Source organism: Fundulus heteroclitus, chromosome 9 (genome assembly GCF_011125445.2).
Source record: "Fundulus heteroclitus isolate FHET01 chromosome 9, MU-UCD_Fhet_4.1, whole genome shotgun sequence".
Lineage (NCBI taxonomy): Eukaryota > Metazoa > Chordata > Actinopteri > Cyprinodontiformes > Fundulidae > Fundulus > Fundulus heteroclitus.
Window position 1 is genome coordinate 22,491,759 of NC_046369.1, and position 20,637 is coordinate 22,512,395.

The window sequence follows — 20,637 nt, forward strand, 5'->3', positions numbered from 1 at the left end:
CTAGTCGCTTTTTGTTCCACTAGATATCGGCTTTCTCCTCAAGGCTTTTATTTTATTTCATTGGATTGGCTATTCTTTCTTTAATTTTAATAAAACAGCTTCTTTGTTGTTGTGTTGTTTTTTTTTTATATATCTTAGATGTCCCACACTAAGCCCTACATCAGGAAGAAAGCCGTGCTGATCATGTATAAGGTGTTTTTAAAGTACCCGGAGTCTTTACGCCCCGCTTTCCCAAGACTCAAGGAGAAACTGGAGGACCCAGATCCAGGTATCATGTACAGAAAGGCTTTATTCATCGGTTCGTTGTGGGTTCACTTTATTTATTGCAGGTAAATAAGTTGGGCACAATCACACCTTGTCCTATCAATCCAAATAATTTAAGCTAACATGTGTATGGTAATTACAAAACATTTCTTTTATGTGATATTTATCGTGTTATAACATGAGCCTTTTCAGATAACAATAAAATCCCCACCCCCTCTATGTAACTGTTATTTCTATATGGATAAGAAGAGCGTTTTTAACTAGCCAGCAAATGAAAGTGAACATTGGCATCTCTTACAATGAAAACCCTGAGTTTAGGCTTTATTTTTGTAGAGTCTGTTTCTACAAACCAGCTAAGTAGGTGTTGCAGATTCTCCAAAGAGGTAATCATGCAGAAATGTTTTCCTTGAATAGTTTCTCTATTTGGTTTCTTGTTTCATTTTTGCAGAACTGCAACAGTTTGCAGAAACATGCAGGCCTGATTAGAAGATAAAAACATTATTTGTGTTCCTAAAAGTTTTTTTTTTTTTTTTTTTTTTTGCAAAAATGTCTTCTTTCATCATTCAGCATTGTTTTGCACGGATAAATAAAGCCAACAGGATGATGGGAGCTCAGTTTATTTTACCAGGATGGTTTTGCAGCAAATGCAGAGCAATAAAGGTTATATGGTGCCTCTTTAGTGTGAAAATAAATTGGAGGGAAACATTTCAAAACATCAAAGTTTATGAATGCAGCCTCTCAAATAAATATAAAATGCTGAAATTACTTGAAAACCATGTCCCAGGGTGAAATCCTGCTTTTGTGCAATCCTTGCGCAATGTCTCTTAGGATTCAGAGTATGTTGAGTAATTATGTGCTGCATCTGTTTCCATGATTCATAGTTCTTTAAGATCGCTATAATGAAAAGTAAATCTTATCTGCATCAGCTGTCTAACACAAGCTGGGTATTTTAAAGAGAAGTAAAAAATGAGCTGTAATGCTTAATATGCTTTTCTACCCACAACTTTGAGGGTGTTTTGTTATGGATATGAGATAAAAATGTGAAGTACAGTCATTTACTTTAACATTTATCAGATGTAACGTAGCCTCCAGGAAAGTCTCTTTTCCGCTCTTTAACTTGGTTATAATGTTTCCAGATTTAATATCTTTAATTGCTGCTCATAAACTGATTCTTATTCCACATTTTTCTTTTGGTCATTGTACTGACATTATTGGATATCTTTTTTTTTTTTTTTCTCCCTCTAGACATAATAAACACATTTCAAACATATAATAAATTGACTTTGAATAAAATGTCCTTTTATTCCATCTCAGTTTTGTCTGATTAATGTATTTCCTGCCAACTCTCAGGTGTCCAGTCAGCAGCGGTCAATGTCATATGTGAGCTGGCGAGGAGGAACCCCAAGAACTACCTGTCTCTGGCCCCGCTTTTCTTCAAGCTGATGACCTCTTCTACCAATAACTGGGTTCTCATTAAGATCATTAAACTGGTAAGTCGACAGGTTAATGGGAGCGGCTGCAACATATCAAGCGACATATTGGATATTAGAAAGGATTGCCGGTGGACTCATCTTGTCTGACGGTTTACTTTCAGGTTTTAGCTTTGTAAAATTAAAATACCAGGGTCAGAGTGTGAGAATTGGCCATTTATTTTTCCACGTGAAAGCATCAACACAGTAATCCCACCCCTTTTACACAGTTTGGAGCTCTTACGCCTCTGGAGCCAAGGTTGGGGAAGAAGCTTATTGAACCCTTGACAAACCTAATCCACAGGTGAGACGGAAGTTCCGTGTGTCCTGTGGGTTTAAAGATATTCTCATTTGATGAATAAATGAAGAGTAATGTGTTCCTCTCCCACAGTACCTCTGCCATGTCTCTGCTGTATGAATGTGTCAACACCGTGATCGCAGGTCAGTACTGGCAATCTGTAGGAAATATGATCAAAAACATGTTGCTGTGTTTGGAGATTAAAATCCTAGATTTAATTTGTGACCCCCTAAATATTAAATGTGTGAGCCCCCCCCAAAAGTTGACTATGCATGATACAGTCCATTAAATGCCATTTATCCAGGCTTGTCAGTCAGACTCCTGTAAAGCTGGCAGGACATTTAAGGCGTAATCGACTTTTTGACTAAGTATTTAGTTTCTGATCCGATCTGATTGCCTTTTTTCCCCTTTGTTGCAGTGTTGATTTCTTTGTCCTCTGGGATGCCCAACCACAGCGCTAGTATCCAGGTAGGGGGCTTCTGCTTGCTATCCTGTCTTTAAGATTACATGGAGTGATGCTCTAGTTGAATAATAATGCATGATGATGTGAAGGGCCTGTCTGATTAGAAGGACAAAGATTTTTCATTCAGTCCATCTTTGAGTGATCCAGAAAATATTTTTGGTTTGTCTGAGGCCATTTTTATTTTTGTTTGCCTGATTTTATTTATTTATTTATTCCTCCCCCTTTTGGGAAGCAGAGCCGGTGTGCAAAGTTTAGAACATGCTGCCTTTTTGTTTTTCTCCTGTTTCTCTCATTCTCTCTCTCCCACAGCTCTGTGTGCAGAAACTGCGAATCCTGATCGAAGACTCGGACCAGAACTGTGAGCCCTCTGTCAATGCCTGCAGTGTGTCATTTTCTCATTGTCTGTGTGTTTCCGACTGTGGAACAGTCGGCCCTCGTAGACGACAAGACCCCTAGACCTCCTGACCCTGGATAACTCGAACTCTATTGCATTTTTGCTCTCAATTAGGAGGCCTGCTTGGAATACCATTGTTCTTAAGCAGCATCCACAAATTTCTGAGCACAACTGTGAAAATGCTTGCAGTGTTTGTTTACAGACTGTTGCTTCAGTTTGTAGCTCTATAACCAGCCAGTTTGGTGGGGGGAAAAGTCCTGATTGTAAGTTTCAGTTCCCTTACCCACAACGGCGTTGGTGTTTTTATTGTAGTCAGCCATTCGAGTTATCCGGACATCCATTTCTAGGTAGTTGTGTGTATGTGGGGTAGACGGTGGACTTCTGGTGTTTAGTGTAGTAGAAATTGAGGTTTACCGTTTTGTTTATCCTTTTACCACGTCTCTTGTTTGATTTGGTGAGAAGCTTTTCAACGACCAGAACCGGTTTCAAAGGAAAACAAATGATCTGGGTGTTTTGATCAGATGTGGGTTAGTTTGTTGGTTCTCAGGATCAGATGGCCTGTACTGTGAAGCAAAATACAAACCTTATTGAGCTGAGTTGCGGTTTAGTTTGAGATTTTCCTTTTTCTCTAGTTGCTTTACTGCTATCCTTGCTCCATCATTTGGGTAAATCTGGCTGGAGAGCCAAGGAGCTTCAGAATTCAGCATCGGGCCGGTTTTTAGGCTCATGAAAAGAAACTACTCAAATGTGGAGCTAATGTAGTCTAAAATGATAATTTCACTGGTGGGGAAATCTTTCCAGAACAAACCAGCATATTAACCAGCAGGTACTAATCTGGCCCCCCATGTTTTAAATGTAGATTGACAATGACAGTTTAAATACCAATTGATGCTTTTTATTTTATTTTATTTTTTTACGTTTTTCAGTTTAAATTTGGAAAATATGATTGTGTCTGATTGGTTCAGTGTTGTAGGATATGAAAGTCTTACAATGTATTCGTTTAGTTTGTGGTTTGCGGTTAAAAATAAAATAGTTTTAGTGTAAAAGTAGATCATGTAGCATGATGCTGTATAAAAGATGGTATCTGTCGTCATCTGCTGCTTTTGAGCAGTACCGGCGCTGGTGGGCGGCCCTTTGTCTAACAGTATCCACTGCAGCGAGCGTCTCCTCACCCCAAGGTCACTGCTCCATGTTTATTGAGCCGGTGAGCTGAGAGGCGTTGTTCTCTGCCAGATACGATGCCTGAAATAAGGCCTGTGTCGGTCGGTGAGGAGCGTCTGTCAGGGACTCAAAGGATAAATCAAAACAAAACTCGTCTCTCGTGTATGTGTGTGTGTGTGTGTGTGTGTGTGTGTGTGTGTTTTGTCCTTTCCATTGTCCTGTCTGTTTTGTGTTACTTTCCTTTTTGTCATTTTTGACTTTATAGCTTAAGATATAGGGTATAATACAGGAACATCTCAGTGAATTAGAATGTCGTAAAGCTTAGCTAAATCTGTTCATAACGCTAAACCCATTTTTTGTATGGGTTCAGCAGTTTTTTTAGTTTTCAGTGTTTGGAGTCAACATTCTGTGGAGAGGCAGCTTTTCTAGCGACACGGTTTTGGGGCTTACACTGTTTGCTGGAAGGTGTGGTTCTGGCAATCAGTGTCTGCTAGAAAACTGTCAACTCTTCTCCCATGATCGTGTACATGGACGTAATAATTCTGCCTAAAGTCCTGTACTTGATGTCATGCAATCTTCATATTTTTAGAAACTGAGCCATATTCATCAAAATTAACAGAAATCAGCTTGTGACCGATCAGTCTGTCTGATCTTCTTTAAGACGAGTTTTACTCTAAATTAAGCTACTGAAATAAGTAAATTTTTCGAGATGCACCTGTAGAGCCCTATATTACCTCGTATACTAAGGAATAATCTAGCCTAAAAATTACAAAAAAGACTTGCAACACGTAATAATAATTGGCTGTCTAAACAACTAAATTGCGCAGCAGCAAATATAAGAACGAGTAACACTAGAGGTTGAAATCTTGGGGGTGCATTGTACGAGGCTTTGTGTTTTCATCTCTATGCAGTGAAATACTTGGGCTTGCTCGCCATGTCTAAGATTCTGAAGACCCACCCCAAGTCGGTGCAGTCTCACAAGGACCTCATCCTCCAGTGTCTGGATGACAAAGATGAATCCATTCGTCTCAGAGCGTTGGACCTGCTCTATGGCATGGTATGGAGCCAAAACCTTTCTCCACATCGTTTTAACCTCTGAATGCAATAGTTAACGTAGACTGTGGGTGTTTCAGTGATACCTTTTTTCTGACGTCTCAGTTATACATTCCTGTTTGATTTGGTCGGTGTAGAAAACTGCTTTGCTGCCTACCGGTTGGTCTCAGCTAGGGAGCGGCGCTCTGCGGAAGAAAAGCTGCATAGAACTGTGGTCGCAAAAAACAAGTCGGGAGGGTGGTGGGGATTCCCATCCTGACTGTGTTTAATACTAGAAGTGCAGAAAGAACTCAGCTGGTGACCAGAATTAGTCGACTTTTAGTTTGACTGACCCTGACTGAAATTTGGCTGGTTGGGAACTTAATTTTAGCTTTTCTCTGCATTAACCACAAGCTACAAAAATGGCCTGTTGATAAAGACGTTTGTAAACAAGGAGTGTTTAAAACAAGAAATTGAACTTTATTAGTCAGAGTATTCTTATTCAAGAGAATAGCTTGTCGAGTTGGACATTAATCCTTGTTCAACATAAAGTGCAACCCAACCAACAAACAAGTCTATGTATTAAACAGTTTGACCACTACTTAATGCTATGGTGAGATTCCTGAAAGTTTATGGCAAGAAGTATTGATTATATGAACTCTAAAACAAGTTATAAAATTTGATTATTTCACTTCTGTGACTCTCTTCCCTTCCATCTGGAGGCGAACACACTTTGAACATGTTATCAACACCCAAAGGACGTTTCTTATCCATTAATTGTTACATAGCCAAAAATTGCAGACCTCTGCGATTTGGAAATGTATTTTTTTAACATTATGATTCTATTGCAAATGGGATTAACTGTCCAGCCCTCGTCTGGGGACACCCCACACGCTAGGATATCGGGGAAAGACAATCCAACATGCTGAAATATCCCCGAGGTCAGAGCGGTCCCGACGTTCCACCGAGGGACCGAATCGTTCTTAACACACGACACCCGGCAGGAATGTCTCTTAAGATTATCCTGAGAGACGGGCTGATAATCGGGGCAAACTATCCTGCCGTGTGAACCGGCCGTTAAGAGGCTACAACTGTTCCCTACAACCACGAGACGTGAACAGGCCTGTTCAGGCTGGGAGAGAGCGAGACTTCCGCTGATAACGGGAAGCTGCGCTCAATATAAATGATGGTTTTTAACAGTAGGATGGTTTGAACAAATATTGAGCACTTCGGATTCTGAATAACATTAAATCTGTATTAGCAGGTCAGTGTTTCATAAATATCAGAAATTGGCAACAAAACTCATGGAATGTCTTGTTAATTTGTTTTCTTACTTTATGAGATTTGCTCAGTGATGAATGAACAGGATAGAAATTGTGTAACTTTGATCTCACTCATGGAAAAAAAAACATTATATTTTGGAAGGCTCAGTTCTGTTTTATTTGTGTAAATTAAGTAAAATCTTAATTGAGGCTTTTCATCACTATGGATTGGACTTGTGCACTGTTCAGGTTTCTAAGAAGAACTTGATGGAGATTGTGAAGAAGCTGATGCTGCACGTGGACAAAGCAGAAGGCACCACTTACAGGGATGAGCTGCTCACCAAGATCATTGACATTTGCAGCCAGAGCAATTACCAATACATCACCAACTTTGAATGGTTTGGTTTTATTTTCCTTTCGTTTCCTGAACCGTTTCCTGTTTTGCTCTGAGTGGGTTTAACTTGGTCTGATTGCATAACCGTATCTGACTGACAGGTACATCAGTATCCTGGTGGAGCTGACCCGATTAGAGGGCACACGGCACGGTCACCTCATCGCCTCTCAGATGTTGGACGTGGCCATTCGGGTCAAAGCGATCCGAGCGTTCGCGGTGGCTCAGATGGCCACTCTGCTGGACAACGCCCACCTGTTGACGGGGAACACGCAGCGCAACGGCATCTGCGAGGTGCTGTACGCGGCAGCCTGGATCTGCGGCGAGTTCTCGGAGTGAGTTCAGGTTCCCGCACGCGGCGCACCGAGCGTAGAACGATTGCGAAAGCGGTAATCATACGAATCCCCTCGTTTCCACAGACACCTAGAGAACCCGATGCAGACACTAGAGGCCATGCTGCGGCCCAAGGTGGCCACGCTACCTGGCCACATCCAGGCTGTGTATGTTCAGAACGCAGCCAAGCTGTTTGCCACGGTGCTGAAGGGCCAGGAGGGCGACGCAGACGGCACAGCCGCACAGGAAGCCAGCCAGCTAATGATCGACAGGCTGCCGCTGTTCGTGCAGAGCGCCAACCTCGAAGTCCAGGAGAGGGTGAGGGCTCGTCCAAAGACAAACTAATCTTGTCGCGTACTTGTAAATGTGGACCGGCTCTCCTTGTGTCCTCAGGCGTCCTGCATCCTGCAGCTGGTCAAGTACATCCAGAAGCTGCAACAGAAGGATGTGGAAGTGGCAGAGGAAGTCAGTGCGCTGTTTGCTGGAGAACTCAACCCTGTGGCCCCCAAAGCCCAGAAGAAGGTTCCTGTTCCTGAAGGGTCAGTTCACCCTGTATATTTTCCCTATTGAGGGAATCTGTTTTCACCGTGCTCCTGCATTTATGTCGTCGGCGCATCTGTATCACCTTTAAGTTTCACCGCAGTGTAAACGTGTCTGTGTGTTTGTGAAGCCTGGACCTGGACGCCTGGATCAACGAGCCGCCGTCTGAAAGCGAGTCTGAGGACGAGCAGCCCAAGGCCATTTTTGCGAAGGAGGAGACGAAACACTCGCGACCTCGCCACACCGAGGTGGACGAGAAAGAGCTCGCAAGGGTAAGCACCGGGCAACTCGACGGGACATTTTACTTCATTTTGTTGCAGAAGATTCAATTGGGTCATCTGTGTTTAAGGGTTTATTGTAAGCTGATGGTTCATACAGGTGATAGTTCCTTTCACCTACTGTGCTTTAAATTTGACGTCCCCATTGAGGAAAAAGCTCGAAGCTGGAGCATGAATGTGTTCCTGGGCAGTTGTTGTTTAAAAAAAAAAAACAATATTGATTTTTAGGTCAGTGTTGGAGCATGATTTATCTGCCTTCCCTGGTGGAATTCTGCTCGTGCTAAAAGTGAGTTAGGCAGCTATTCATGGATGAATTCATGCTGTGGGTTTTCTTTCTCTGTCAGAGGAGGGAAGCCAGGAAGCAGGAGCAGGCCAACAATCCTTTCTACATCAAGGCTTCCCCGTCCTCTCAAAAGGTATGTTGACCACTTTTCAGTCATCTTTTATTAACTTTCCTGGGCAAGTTTGAAAAAAGAAAATATTTGTATTCCCAGACTTTTTTTTTTTACATGTTCAGTTGATTGGCTGGGGTCAGCGGGGAGAGTAGTCATCTTGCAATCTGAAGGTTGTGGGTTTGATTCCCTGGGCAAGGGACCTAACCCCAAGTAGCCTTTCGATCTGCTCATCAGTCTTTGAACATATCTGCAGCTGAGTGAACGTGGCTATAGTGTAAATAGCTTTGAGTCGACAGTAGGACAAGAAAAACGCTGCATAAATTCAGTATTTGTCAAAGGATTATATATCCGTTCATATTTCCATCTATTTGCTAGTCGGTCCATCAATTCATCTGTTCTTTTATCTATTCGTCCATTTGTCCATCTGTTTATCATCCATCCTTCCTTCCTTCCCTCCAGTCTGATTTGGCAGGGTCCGTACTCGAAGCCCAACAGCTACAAATATCTGCCACAGACTCATAGTGAGGTTTTAGATTTATGCTCAAAATTCTCTAAAAACAGGAAAATTGTAGTTTGGAAAAGCATGGTTTCTGGTTGGGAAAAAGTGTGTTGGGAGTTTTGTAGAGCATACAGTAATAAACAATGTTTCTTTTTTTTTGTTTCTTGCTTCTGTAGGTTTATCAAGATGCTCCTGGGGTGGAGCACATCCCAGTTGTGCAGATTGACCTCAATGTGCCTCTCAAAGTTCCAGGTGGGGTCCAAAGTCTTAACATTACTTAGAATTTTTATTTATTTTTTTACTAGGAATCTTTTGTGAACATCAAAATAATTTAGTTGAATTTAGGTGTTCTCAGAAATCCTGCTTCCAATTAATATTCCCAGAGGTTCGCATCCTCCGCAGTTCCCTCGGTTCTCGCTGGATTTCGTTTGTCTAATTTAAGCCACATCCCTGTTGTTGTTCAGGTCTGCCTATGTCTGACCAGTATGTGAAACTGGAGGAAGAGCGCCGCCAGAAAGCGAGAGCGGACAAGAAGAAGAAGGAAAAGAAGAAGAGGAAAGAAAAGCGCAGCGGCCGGGGGAAGAAACACGATTCGGGTCCGGAGAGCGAGGAGGACATCGCTCCAGCACACATGGTGGACATTGTTACAGAGGAGATGCCAGAGGTAGACGTGCTAGAATGGTCGAGCAGAAACGCGGCTCTGATTTAAATCTCATCCCAAACATCAGTAATGTGCAAATTTACTGTTTAATATTGCTTCTATCCAACTGTGCAGACTTAATTATAATTTGCTTCTTCTTTTTTTTTTGCCTTTTTGTATTTCTTTACCTGCTAATCATTAGATGTCATTCATTGGTGACTTGTTATCCAATAGGTTGACTTGTGGGTGAGTAATAGGGTAAAAATATCACAATTTTATCACAATTCCCCTGCATAAAATGGCCAAAGAGCATTTATCAACAGTTTAATCAGTTTGTATAACTTTGCTAGATTGCATCAAACACAATCTACATTTAATTTGTTGGCAATCTTCCGATTTGATGTGCAACATGTCAGAAGTGTGTTTCCCTTACTCAAAATAGCACATTTTTAATTTTAAAAGAATTAGCACAGCCACTCAGAAAAAGTACACCTTTATTTGTTTTTCATCATTTTATCTCTGGGTTGCATGTCTGTCAGGGCTACATTAGTCTGCAGCCAGCATTCAGAGGGTTTTTATGAGGAGACCTGATACTGTAGGTGGTTAAAGCTTAGTTGTTGCACTCAAACAGTTGTGCCATTACTGTGGCTGGATGGAAACATTGAAGTGTTTCTGTCCAGCCAGAATTATTTTCATCTGAAGTGTTGTGAAAACTGTTCAGTCTGTGACATCAAGACACCACCTTGATTCTCGAGAGGCACGGTTGAATTGTATTTGCTGAAAGGATAAGAGCAAGTTGTTCAGGATGGATGATAATTTCCAACCAGAACTTCCTCACATCTCTACAGAGATGGCGCTATTAGGACATTGCAGTAAATTCACGTAGTTGCAAAGTATTGTTGGTAATACGGAGATGACCTTGCCCTACAAAGACATCTCTGGGATCTAATATAGAACAGAGTTTAATTTGTGTTTTAAACAACAGTGACACCAATGCAGCCAGAAATCATCATGACTTGACATCAGCTGTTCATAAACTTGTATTTTTTTTTTTTTTTTTTTTTTTTTTTTTTTTTTTTTTTTGGAGAAATACCAAGCTCCACAAGTCTTTCAGAGCAACTTCAGTTCATGTAGATGTCTGAGAGTTTGAAAATTCTGTTTAAACTTAGTTTCAAAGCTGGATTGTTAGCACTGCTTTTTTTTTTTTTTTTTTTTTTTTAGCACATTTTACGTAAAAGAAAGTACTTGTAATAAGAGAGGAGTAAGTCACATTGGTTTCCCTAAATTAATAATATGGGATTTTCTAGTTAAATCAGATCTTTTTTGCCGGGTTACTAACTCTTGTGTCGATTGCTGTCTCCACTTTCTTCAGAATGCCTTACCCAGCGATGATGATGAAAGGGACCCCAGTGACCCCCACAAAGCTCTGGACATCGACCTGGACAAGTGAGTCCACACGGCTCTCATCCGTCTTCAGCTCCATATTCTGACCTTTTTCTAGCTTAACTCCTTTCAAGCTTCCTAAAGTACCTACAAAACATCAAACTCTTTGCTTGGTTTAGTTCAGTTTTGTTTTCTGAAGCCATATTCCCACATTCATCTTTTTTTTTTTTTTTTTTTTCACTATTGGTTCTGATTATAGTACTGAAATAGCTTTCTACATTCTTGTTAAAGGTGACTATTGTGAAAAATGCACGTTTTGCACGTTTTTGAACATCCATTTGGGTCTCTACTGCTTCTAAAAAGAGTCCAAGCACTTAAACTATCCAGCTGTTTTTTGCAATAAGTAAATGTTTTTTGGTGTTTGGAAAACGAGCCGTTTCGAAAACCTCCCGATTATTACGTCACAATCGGGGGCATTGTCCCCCCTCCCCCCATCTAATAACTCCAGCCCTGCCCAGCATAGACCCTCGTCTTGCAATCCAAGCAAAATAAAACCTAAAAAGTTTAACACATGACTTTTATACTACATCTTACATTTATGTTATAATTATTACTGGAATAAATCCCATACACTTTGGCATTAATACATGCTGTAAAATGTGGTATAACTCCCTTACGCTTAACTACAGCTGAATAAAGACAACAATTAGCATGATACTAATTTGCTTTAGAAATCCCATAGGATTGTTAATGCTATTAGGGTCTTATTAGTTGTTGTTGTTTTTTTTCTCAGATGCTTCTGTCCTAAAACAACCAAAATGCCTCCTAGAAGTGTTACTGCAGAATTGTGGCTTTCAACATAGCTCTTGACTTATCTTTAAGGTAGCCATGTAGGAATAGGCTACCATTGAGAAAATATTGCAGCTGCATCTTGGCTGGCTGTGCAGGAGGCTCCCCTTCTTCAGCTTCTGGGTCTGACTCGGGGTCAAAGACGTACTTTTTGTAGCATCGTGCATCTGTTTGCAGCCATTTTCATTCGTATAAAGTGCAAATGTAAGCATGGCGTTGGGGGCGTGGCCAGCTACAGCTTATTTACATACGATTGACTGAGTCTCAAAAAACAGCTCAAAATGGTCCAAACCGAGGAGGTTAAATCTCAATATCTGAGAATGCCTATCCTAAATCTTTAAAGGAAGCATAATAGTTCACATTTAAATGTATCCTAAAATTGACTTTGTTCATTTTATCTCCGTTTTTATCTGTTTCACAAAATATTAAGCATTTTATCCTTGAACATCAGAACATGTATACATTTTGGCTTTTTTTTTTGTTTTTTAAATCCTCTAGGAGTTGGTACTTCTGTCAGCGGTAGCTCACCTGTGCCTCTTTGATTTAAACAAAAATATTTAAGAGGCAAACAGACGGCCGTTTACAGCCGCCGGACAATCTGTAGTAAAACTGAAATTTCAAGCAAAAAAGTTGCTGCTGCCATGAAGGTGCTGATGGGAGAACCACTGAGACTATTTCAACTTCCGAGCTGAAGCCAAGTGTTAAGTTTAAGCTGATGAGCTCAGAGGGCCTTCTGCCTCTGCTCTTTGTGTTGATTTCTGGCCAAAGCATCAAAGTCGATGTTACCTGGACCTGTCCTCCTTCACACTCCTCATTGCTTTCTGCTTCCTCTTTCCTCTGCTTGCACACAACCATCACTGCTTCTTCCTGTGGGCAGTTTGATGGAGTCGGCTGGGCGCAGGTGAGTAGTACCTCAGCCACAGGAATTGGGCTTCGACTGCACACAGACTGACCTACTGGCTTTGTCTTTCTGCAAAATAGATGCCTGTCTACTTGAAATACAGCTGTCTAATTCTTTTCTAGTTGGAGCTGTACCCTACCTGCTTCCTTTCTTTTCTCTCCCTGCCTTGTATCTTCAATAACTAGCAGCTTTGGACATGTTATCAGCAGTCCTCCTTGTTCTCCTACCCCGACGCTTTCCCCCCTCTTCCCTCTGCCTTTGCACTTAGCCTGACAATGTCAGCATCTTTAATTCAAACTGATGGTTTTGCTTTTTATGAGCTCTTTAAAAGAAAACTATCTATAAAGCAAAGTATAAAAACATTGGTAATTACCTGTTGGTGCTGATATTATCAGGTCAAAATCTTAAGTAACCCTTATTTTGAAATGAAATGGCATCCGAAGAGTAGATTTGTTTTTTTTATTTGTTTTTTTTTAATTTGTTCTTGAAATAATCAGATGTAGCATGCTGTTAGATGCCTTTTACTCTAATACTTCTCTCCATGGCTCCCAGGTCGTCCTCATCTGGGTTCGATCAGGCACATCTGATTACTGGCCCCCTGACATGCTCTTAGATCAGTGCTAGTGTATACGTTAGAGGACCAAAGCCCTTTCTACATCTGCAATAATGGTGACCAAAGTGTCTAACAAAAACAATATAAAACAACAAAACACACAGGTGGATAAAAGAAAACATAAAAACAGTACATATACTGTATATATACAACCAGAAGTGCCACCACACTTTTTACTGATTTCAGAGTTGAAGTGCGACCCTAGAAAAAGCCCGGCCGCCCCAACGTTTGTGCTTTGCCCGTGGAACCGTGAAGAAATATCGGCTGTCTGACCTCAAGGACCTGGTTTGAATAGAAAAGCTCAATAACTCGAATAAGGCTGCCATAAGTTTGAAATCTATTCTAAAATGGACGGGAAGCTAATGTAGTAAAAATAAAACGGGTGTAACGGGTGTAAAACTGAACAAGCTGGTAGCAGCTTGGCATGACGCCGCATCGATGGAATTGCAATAGTTAATTATGGAACTGATAAACACAGGAACACCGTCCTCCTGGTCACAATCCTTTAAAAAAAGGCTTGACTTTAGTAAAAAAAAAGCGTAGATGATAAAAGCCAGACGGAATTACAGATACCAGTAGTTGATCAGTTAACATCCAGTGATGGATGTGAAGGTGAAAAACACAATTCTTTCCTGCTTTCAAAATGGATAGTTGGAGGAAGTTTTATGTTTTCGTGCTTTTTTTAAACTTTTTTTTTTTTAAAAAAAAGCTTTTCTTTTTATCAAAACATTCTAAAACGATGTCTGACAGAAAGCAATGCTTCCAGCAGGGGGACACCTTGCATGTTCTTTCCCTGTATTGGCCGAGCTTTGAGGGGGGGAAAGGTTTGAAGAGTTTGAACAAATGTTAATATGTTTAATTGTCTAACGCCTCAGGTCCTGTTAGAGAAGTGGCAAAGCCTGAATGTGCCTGAGTATTGCTTTCTGTTGCACCTAGTATGCATCGTATCGTCAGCTTGGATAACAGACTAATACTCGATATGGCACCGAATCCAGGTGGATCAGTTGTGTAAAAAGTGTTTTTGTACAATTTCTTTGTCCAGGCCTCTTGCAGACAGCGAGAAGCTGCCCGTCAGGTCACACCGTGCAGCTGAGGCCCAGAAAAGCCCAACAGACGGAGAAACCGAGAACGCAACTTTGCAGGAACCCAAGAAGAAGAGCAGCAAAGAAAAGAGGGAGAAGAAGAAAGATAAAGACAGAGATCGGAAGGTGAAGGTGTTGATGAAATAGACACACACACACACACACACACACACACACACACACACACACACACTGTTCAGTTTATCTTGTATCATAAGGCAGACCGAATATTTCAAACTGTTAATCGGATTCAATGAAGGACAACAGCAAGCTGTCAGCTGCTTTGAGTTTGTTCCTCAGCCCGGCTGACACATGAACCATTTTCTGCTTCTACAGAAGAGCAAAGAAGAGAAAAAGAAGAAAAAACACAAAGATGAGGACAAGGAGGAGGATCTTCTCGGGGGCCAGGCTGACGAAGCTGTGCTCCAATCTGAAGAAACGAGTCAAGTGGCAGCACCGCCAACTTCCGCTTCTACCCCTGCAGAGGTACTTTGTTTTTAGTCATGTTTAGGCAATAATTAACAGAGTCTAGTATCTATTATTACATTTGCTATAAATCTATACATTATAGTGTCTTGCAAAAGTTTTCAATCCTTTCAAACTGGTCTGGGGTTGTCGTAACTACGCATGGGCCGGTTACCCGTTTGACGGTATACCACAATGTGAAAAGGTAAAATTTTTAAAAAGATCTTTGTCATACCGTTCCTGCGGTATAACTTTTTTTTTTTTTTTATATTGTGTATTTTGATGTCTCATCAGAGACAAAGTGGAGGTCAAATCCCTCAGGTCACTCATCCCTCTCATCTTTGTATAGCTGCTCAGGTTCTGTGATGGCAGCATAATACTCCAGACTGTATATCGCATCAGTCAATAAATGCGTCATAAAGAGGGGAAAAAAACGTATGTTGCACCGGACTATATGCATTTATTTAGAAATTTATTTGACACAAACTAAAAACTGACATTTAATCTGGTAAGCCAATTTATTCAATTACACAGCTGCGTCCACAACCGTCTGAATAACAAGAGGTTGAATGGGGTAAATTAGTATAACAAGCCAGCAACTCCAACCGCAAAGGTAACGGCCTGTTACGCTGAAAGTTGTCAAAATTATGCTCAAATTAGACCGTACGCACAACGGTGCTACGTGCTAAGCTAGCAATGTGACACGGATGTTTGAGAGCAACACAGAAAGATCAGTAAAGCTCTTGAACGTTCACGTTGTAAACCTCCCGGACAAAATAAGCTAACACTAGCTGTTGTTAGCAATGACGGGGTTCTCTCACGGTCTGGGCTCCCATTTCGAGCTGCACCACGCATCGCTCCACTGCCTGAATAATGCTGAGCAGTGAAACAACATGCAAACGTGTTCAGTCTTTGTTGTAAATAAGTTAAAGTTCCTATAAATTTTTAAGTAGTACAGGAGCAGCATATAGTTATCACAAGCATAGACAGCTACAGACGGTAATGTTTGCTGCTTGGTTCATGTTGGTTGGTATGAATTACCATTTAAAAACGTTTTACAAGTCGCACATGACTATAAGTCGCAGGATCAGCCAAACTATTGAAAAAAAGTGCCATTTATAGTCCGAAAAATACGGTATTTTAATAAAAAGACCGTCGTCATGCATCTCTGTGATTAAAGCAGGGGAAACGGTTATCCTGTCAGTTGTAAACTTTGTGTTTTCGTTATTTTATCGATGTAGCTTAATGATGTTTTGCCACAAATCCTAAGTATGAACACGCCGGTTCAAATTCTGAGTTATCCGAAGCTTTACAACAGCAGACAGGCTTAAATCGGAGGCAACAGGACTTTAGCTCAGTTTTTCTGAAAACGTTTCAACAAATATCCAGGAGTCAATTCTGGTGGACTTTATTAATAAGGAGACTTGTGGAGGTAGATGGTTGGACTGGCTTTTCTTTAGGGTAATCAGAGGAAAGGGTACTAATAAACATGCATGGCAGAGTTTTTACATTTGATTTAAAAGAATTACTTAAAACCATGTACCTCTTCCTTCCACTTCAGTTATGCTGCACTTTGTTGCTCTGTCAGTTTTTCAAGACATGAACACATGAAGTTTGTGCTTTTAATGTAACAAAATGTGATGAAGTTTAAGAGGCATGAATACTTTTGCAAGGTGCTGCACGTGAACTTAAGCAATCAAACACTCTTCTTGATTTACAAAAAAGATTACAGATATCTTACAGTTGTTGCCAAAAAGTTTTTCAGATTTCTTTGATTTCCTTGACTCAGCACTTCCATTACTTCTTCCTAACATCTCTCTCAATCAGCTGCTGTGATCTAGCATCAGCTTCCTCGTAGCTGACTGTGCAGACCCTTGCCAGATACTTGATTTATTCATGAAATAGTGCAGTGGATTCTCTGTATCTGTTTTCATGAATAGTAGTAAGACGCCTAACGTGGGTGGCCCTCGCCCCTCTCACCTCCTGCCCCTCCTCTCCCCCCTTCCTCCTTTAGGTTTCGGATCTGGATTTCTGGCTCTCAAACGCTCCAGTGCCCTCTAACACCCAGGTTGAGTCATTCCCTCCCTCCCTTTCTCCACATCTCGCCCTCATATTCTCAGTTTGCACATCGCTGTTTCATAACCCTGTGTTTCATGGACCTTCCCCACATGTTGGATTGACTGTACTCTCTGTTTCAGTCTCTTTTATTTCTTGATTTTCATTTTCTTTTCTTTTTTTACCTCTATCTTCTACAGGTCACATAAAAATCCCTCCGTTCCCATTTTTAAGTGCTCCTCTTCTTCTAGCATGTATGTCTGTGCGCTGTTTGCTTGTGATTGTGAAACAGTGCCAGTGGTTCGCCTCGGTGTCTCCCGGTGGGTGTCCTTCTGTTTTTGAGGTCAAAGTGGGAGCGAATAAAACCTGGAGTGGGCTGTGTTTGTTTCGTTGGTGTCCACGCCGCATCATGATGTGTCCTCTGAATCTTCCTCAGCACTCATGTGGATTTAAAAAAAATAAAAATTTTCCTTTGTGTTTTTTAATGTCAGTCCTGGGAGTATTGCCTAGAGAGCGGTGAATCCCTGATTGTGAAACTGAAGAGTAATTAGGAGGTTTTCTACTGTCTTTTTGTCTGTATGCAGGAGTATGCAGGAGCATGCATAAATAGAAAACATGTCAACAATGAACTTTTATATTTTTCTTTAACACAATTTTAAAGCAGCAGAGGTATCGTCATCTTAGACCAAAACTAAATTTAAGAATCACTTAACCGTGTACAAGAGAACCCTGGAAGGGATTTGCTGTATTTGACTAAAAATACCATTGTTTCATGGTATTTACATGAAAAAGGGTAGAACATGATCTAATTGCATTGATTTAAAACAGAAAAGCAACTATTATTATTGCTTCTATCATAACATTGAATATTACGGTTGTAATAATGTTAGCTATGATAAGGAATAGGATGGGTTACTGGGATGAAAGTTTTAAACCATAGCTATTTGAAAACTATCACATGTCCATGACAACGTTCCTGTGGTTTAAAGTCCGTTTAATAAGAAGCCAGAGCAGAGCTCAGAGAACCCTGTTCTCTGGCTTTATAGAGGTAACAGCACTTTATATTTTCAGTAACATAACTACATTAAGTGATTTTTGTGGATAGTATAATAGAAAAATTGCAAAAATATAAAATATTTTCAAGTGTTTTAAACGCTAAGAAAATCTTAGCGGTTTTGAAACCGTAACGTTTCCAGACCCTGGTAATGCCTCCTCTGGTAACCAGTCCATGCCAAGACTTCAATTTCTCATTCGTCTTGTCCTGTTTTCTATATATCATCTTGTCTGTAAGGAGATGGTGAAAAGGCTTTATCTAAACAATACACGTTGCCTTTTTAATAGATAAATTTGTGACGAAAACGACTAGGCTAGAAATATGCCTCTTCTGCGTTGACTGTCACTCAAGCATTACAGATATTATCTGTTTAATATTTAGCTTGGATCTTGCCTGCCGGACCAAGTATTTTAACCGTAGTTGGTGTAGCTGGTTAGTACAACAGTTTCAGAAATCCCCGTGCAAGTTATGGTTGCATAGACAACATAGGCCTGGCCAGGTGATCTCCCTAACTTGGTTTACCTCTTCCGATGTAGCTAACGTAGCTGGATGCGTTTCTTGCTGCCGTCAGTTCTTCTAATGCATTGATTTGGTGCTTTATGTTTGGGTGTGTGTCTGAGCAGGAAGCGGCTGCAGCAGCAGAAGCGGCCCCAGAGCCCTCCGTCACAGCGCCCGACTCTGAGCCAGATGAACCCAAAGACACAGAAATAGAGGAGACGGTGAGTCACCGCTCATGCGGTAATTACAAAGCGAATTCCAGTTCACAGCGCCCTGGCATGGTTAATCACATTGGCGGCTGAGATTCTAGCAAGTTGGTGTGAATTATGTGACATAGACTTGACTTTTTTTCTGTTTAATTTCTGCTAGTTTCCTGCTTCAGCCACTTTGTCTTACTGTTGTTTTTTATTATTTGTTCTGTTTGGCCAAACTCTCAATTTCCTCCCATATGTTTGTGTTTCAATTATAAGAAGTCCTCAAAACACAAGAAGAAGAAGCAGAAAAAGGAAAAGGAGGATAAGAAAAAGAAGAAGAAGCATCATCACCATCACCACCATAGTGACGGAGGCGGGGAAGAGTCGGTTCAGAACGGCACCGTCGAGGAGGAGGAGCCCCTCCCGGTCAGTGGTGAAGCAGCAACGCTTAGCTTGTTTGTGTGCCGATAAGGATGTTTCCAGTACTTTTTATCTTCCACAGTAATTCTCATTCAGCGCTCCTTTTTCTCAATTAATGCCTGACGTCAAAGCTAGAGAGCTCAGGCGGAATGATTTATCACTGTTTTGACCACTATTCACACTCACTGCTACAAACGCTCTTGCTTATTAAGCGTCAGCAACACAGAACTAGTTCCTATTGCCTGGTTAAGGCTCTAAGTGACTCAGTTCTGCTGTGACCTGAGCTCTTCTCTCTTTCCAGCCAATGTCCAATTACTGCCTGCTGGCTGAGAACTCCTACATCAAGATGGTGAGTGACTGGGATGTTTTCTTTTCAATCTCATCCACCATTTCTCCTTATTTGGCTCCTTATTTAATTCCCCAGTTTAATTTTTAATACATTAATGTCAGAATTTCCAGCAGGGTGGGCTTTTTATTAATGAAACGCTCATTTACAGGGAGCTCATCTTAGTCCGGTGTCCATTTGTATCCAAACTCTTTACTCTGATACCCCAAAATAAAATCTCAGCCTATTTTTAGTAAAAAATAGCTTACCTTGGTCTGAAATGAATTCAGCTCGTCTTTAAAGGTCTGAGGTTTGTTTGAGGACATTATAGGACTGAAGGCACTGTGGTGACCACAGAGCACAACGAGGATAAGAGTGGTGGAGGAGCTCATAGCAAGGGCTGGATGTACATCAATATTTCTAAAACTCTTTATCACATATTTTTGAGAAACGAAACGTCTTTAGCTTTTGAATAGAAGTCCAGTTGTTTTTGTTTTTTTAACCTTTTTTTGATTGATCATGACCTGGATGACTGGGGATCTTCACCAACATCAATATTTCTACCTTTGAATGTCTCATGTTGCACAGTTAATAAATCATCTGAAAATGGAAAGAGTTTGTTTTACAACTGCAAACGTCTACTAAGACGGTTTTCCACCTAAACTGATGGGTTACGCAAGGAGAGCATTATTCAGAGAACCAGCCCAAAAGATCCACAGTGAAGTGGGATAATATGACAGAGTCCTAAAGATCTGTTCTTTATAAAGGAATAGCAAATAAAGATGTTGTTGAAAGGTCAAAAGTATAGTACCTTGCTGTTTACCACAACCTATGTAGGGGATAAAGCCAACATGAGAAAGATGTTCTGATCAGGCCTGAACTGGACTGCAGACGGAAGATGGATGGAGCAAAAAAAAAAAAAAAAACAGAGCAAAGCTGGAAGGAAACTTTCTAGAGGCTGAGAAGTTCACTTCCCAACAAGATGGTGACACAGAGCTACTCTTAAATTGTTTATATCTAAGGATATCCCAATGTGAGAATAGCCTAGTCAAAGTCCAACCCCGAATCCAATTGACAATCTGGGGTAAGACCTAAAACTTTTGCTCTCCGTCTAATCTGACTGAGCTTGAGCCATTTTGAAAAGGAGCAGCAAATATATTTCAGTGTCCAGATGTGTTATGAGACCTACCTGTATGAGTTGCAGCTGTAACTGCACAACAAAGTATTGATTCATCCTGTTCTAAATACAAATGCAGGCCATTAGGGTATTTATTTATTTGGAGGGAAAATGTGCAAGTTTGTCTTGGACAATCCAATCCCACTGCAAAACACAGGATTATGGTTGTAATGTGACGAAATGTGAACGTTTCCACAGAGTG

General features: G+C 40.9%; 1 protein-coding gene across 5 annotated transcripts in view; it reads left to right on the forward strand.

Moving 5' to 3' along the window:
* Nucleotides 1-20,637, forward strand: part of ap3d1 (adaptor related protein complex 3 subunit delta 1) — a 32,376-nt gene that overhangs the window by 5,624 nt on the left and 6,115 nt on the right. For 2 of the 5 annotated variants that reach the window (XM_021324194.2, XM_021324195.2), the window contains exons 6-28: nt 139-268; nt 1,615-1,754; nt 1,964-2,037; nt 2,125-2,174; nt 2,450-2,499; nt 2,804-2,852; nt 4,961-5,106; nt 6,593-6,741; nt 6,839-7,069; nt 7,154-7,385; nt 7,461-7,606; nt 7,738-7,879; nt 8,230-8,301; nt 8,956-9,031; nt 9,244-9,443; nt 10,792-10,865; nt 12,529-12,552; nt 14,208-14,373; nt 14,584-14,733; nt 16,727-16,780; nt 18,445-18,540; nt 18,790-18,939; nt 19,235-19,282. In XM_021324194.2, the coding sequence (XP_021179869.2) occupies nt 139-268; nt 1,615-1,754; nt 1,964-2,037; nt 2,125-2,174; nt 2,450-2,499; nt 2,804-2,852; nt 4,961-5,106; nt 6,593-6,741; nt 6,839-7,069; nt 7,154-7,385; nt 7,461-7,606; nt 7,738-7,879; nt 8,230-8,301; nt 8,956-9,031; nt 9,244-9,443; nt 10,792-10,865; nt 12,529-12,552; nt 14,208-14,373; nt 14,584-14,733; nt 16,727-16,780; nt 18,445-18,540; nt 18,790-18,939; nt 19,235-19,282 (2,649 nt within the window). The remainder of the gene's footprint in view (nt 1-138; nt 269-1,614; nt 1,755-1,963; nt 2,038-2,124; nt 2,175-2,449; nt 2,500-2,803; nt 2,853-4,960; nt 5,107-6,592; nt 6,742-6,838; nt 7,070-7,153; nt 7,386-7,460; nt 7,607-7,737; nt 7,880-8,229; nt 8,302-8,955; nt 9,032-9,243; nt 9,444-10,791; nt 10,866-12,528; nt 12,553-14,207; nt 14,374-14,583; nt 14,734-16,726; nt 16,781-18,444; nt 18,541-18,789; nt 18,940-19,234; nt 19,283-20,637) is intronic. The other 3 variants (XM_012877828.3, XM_012877829.3, XM_021324196.2) reach the window with 2 other exon arrangements.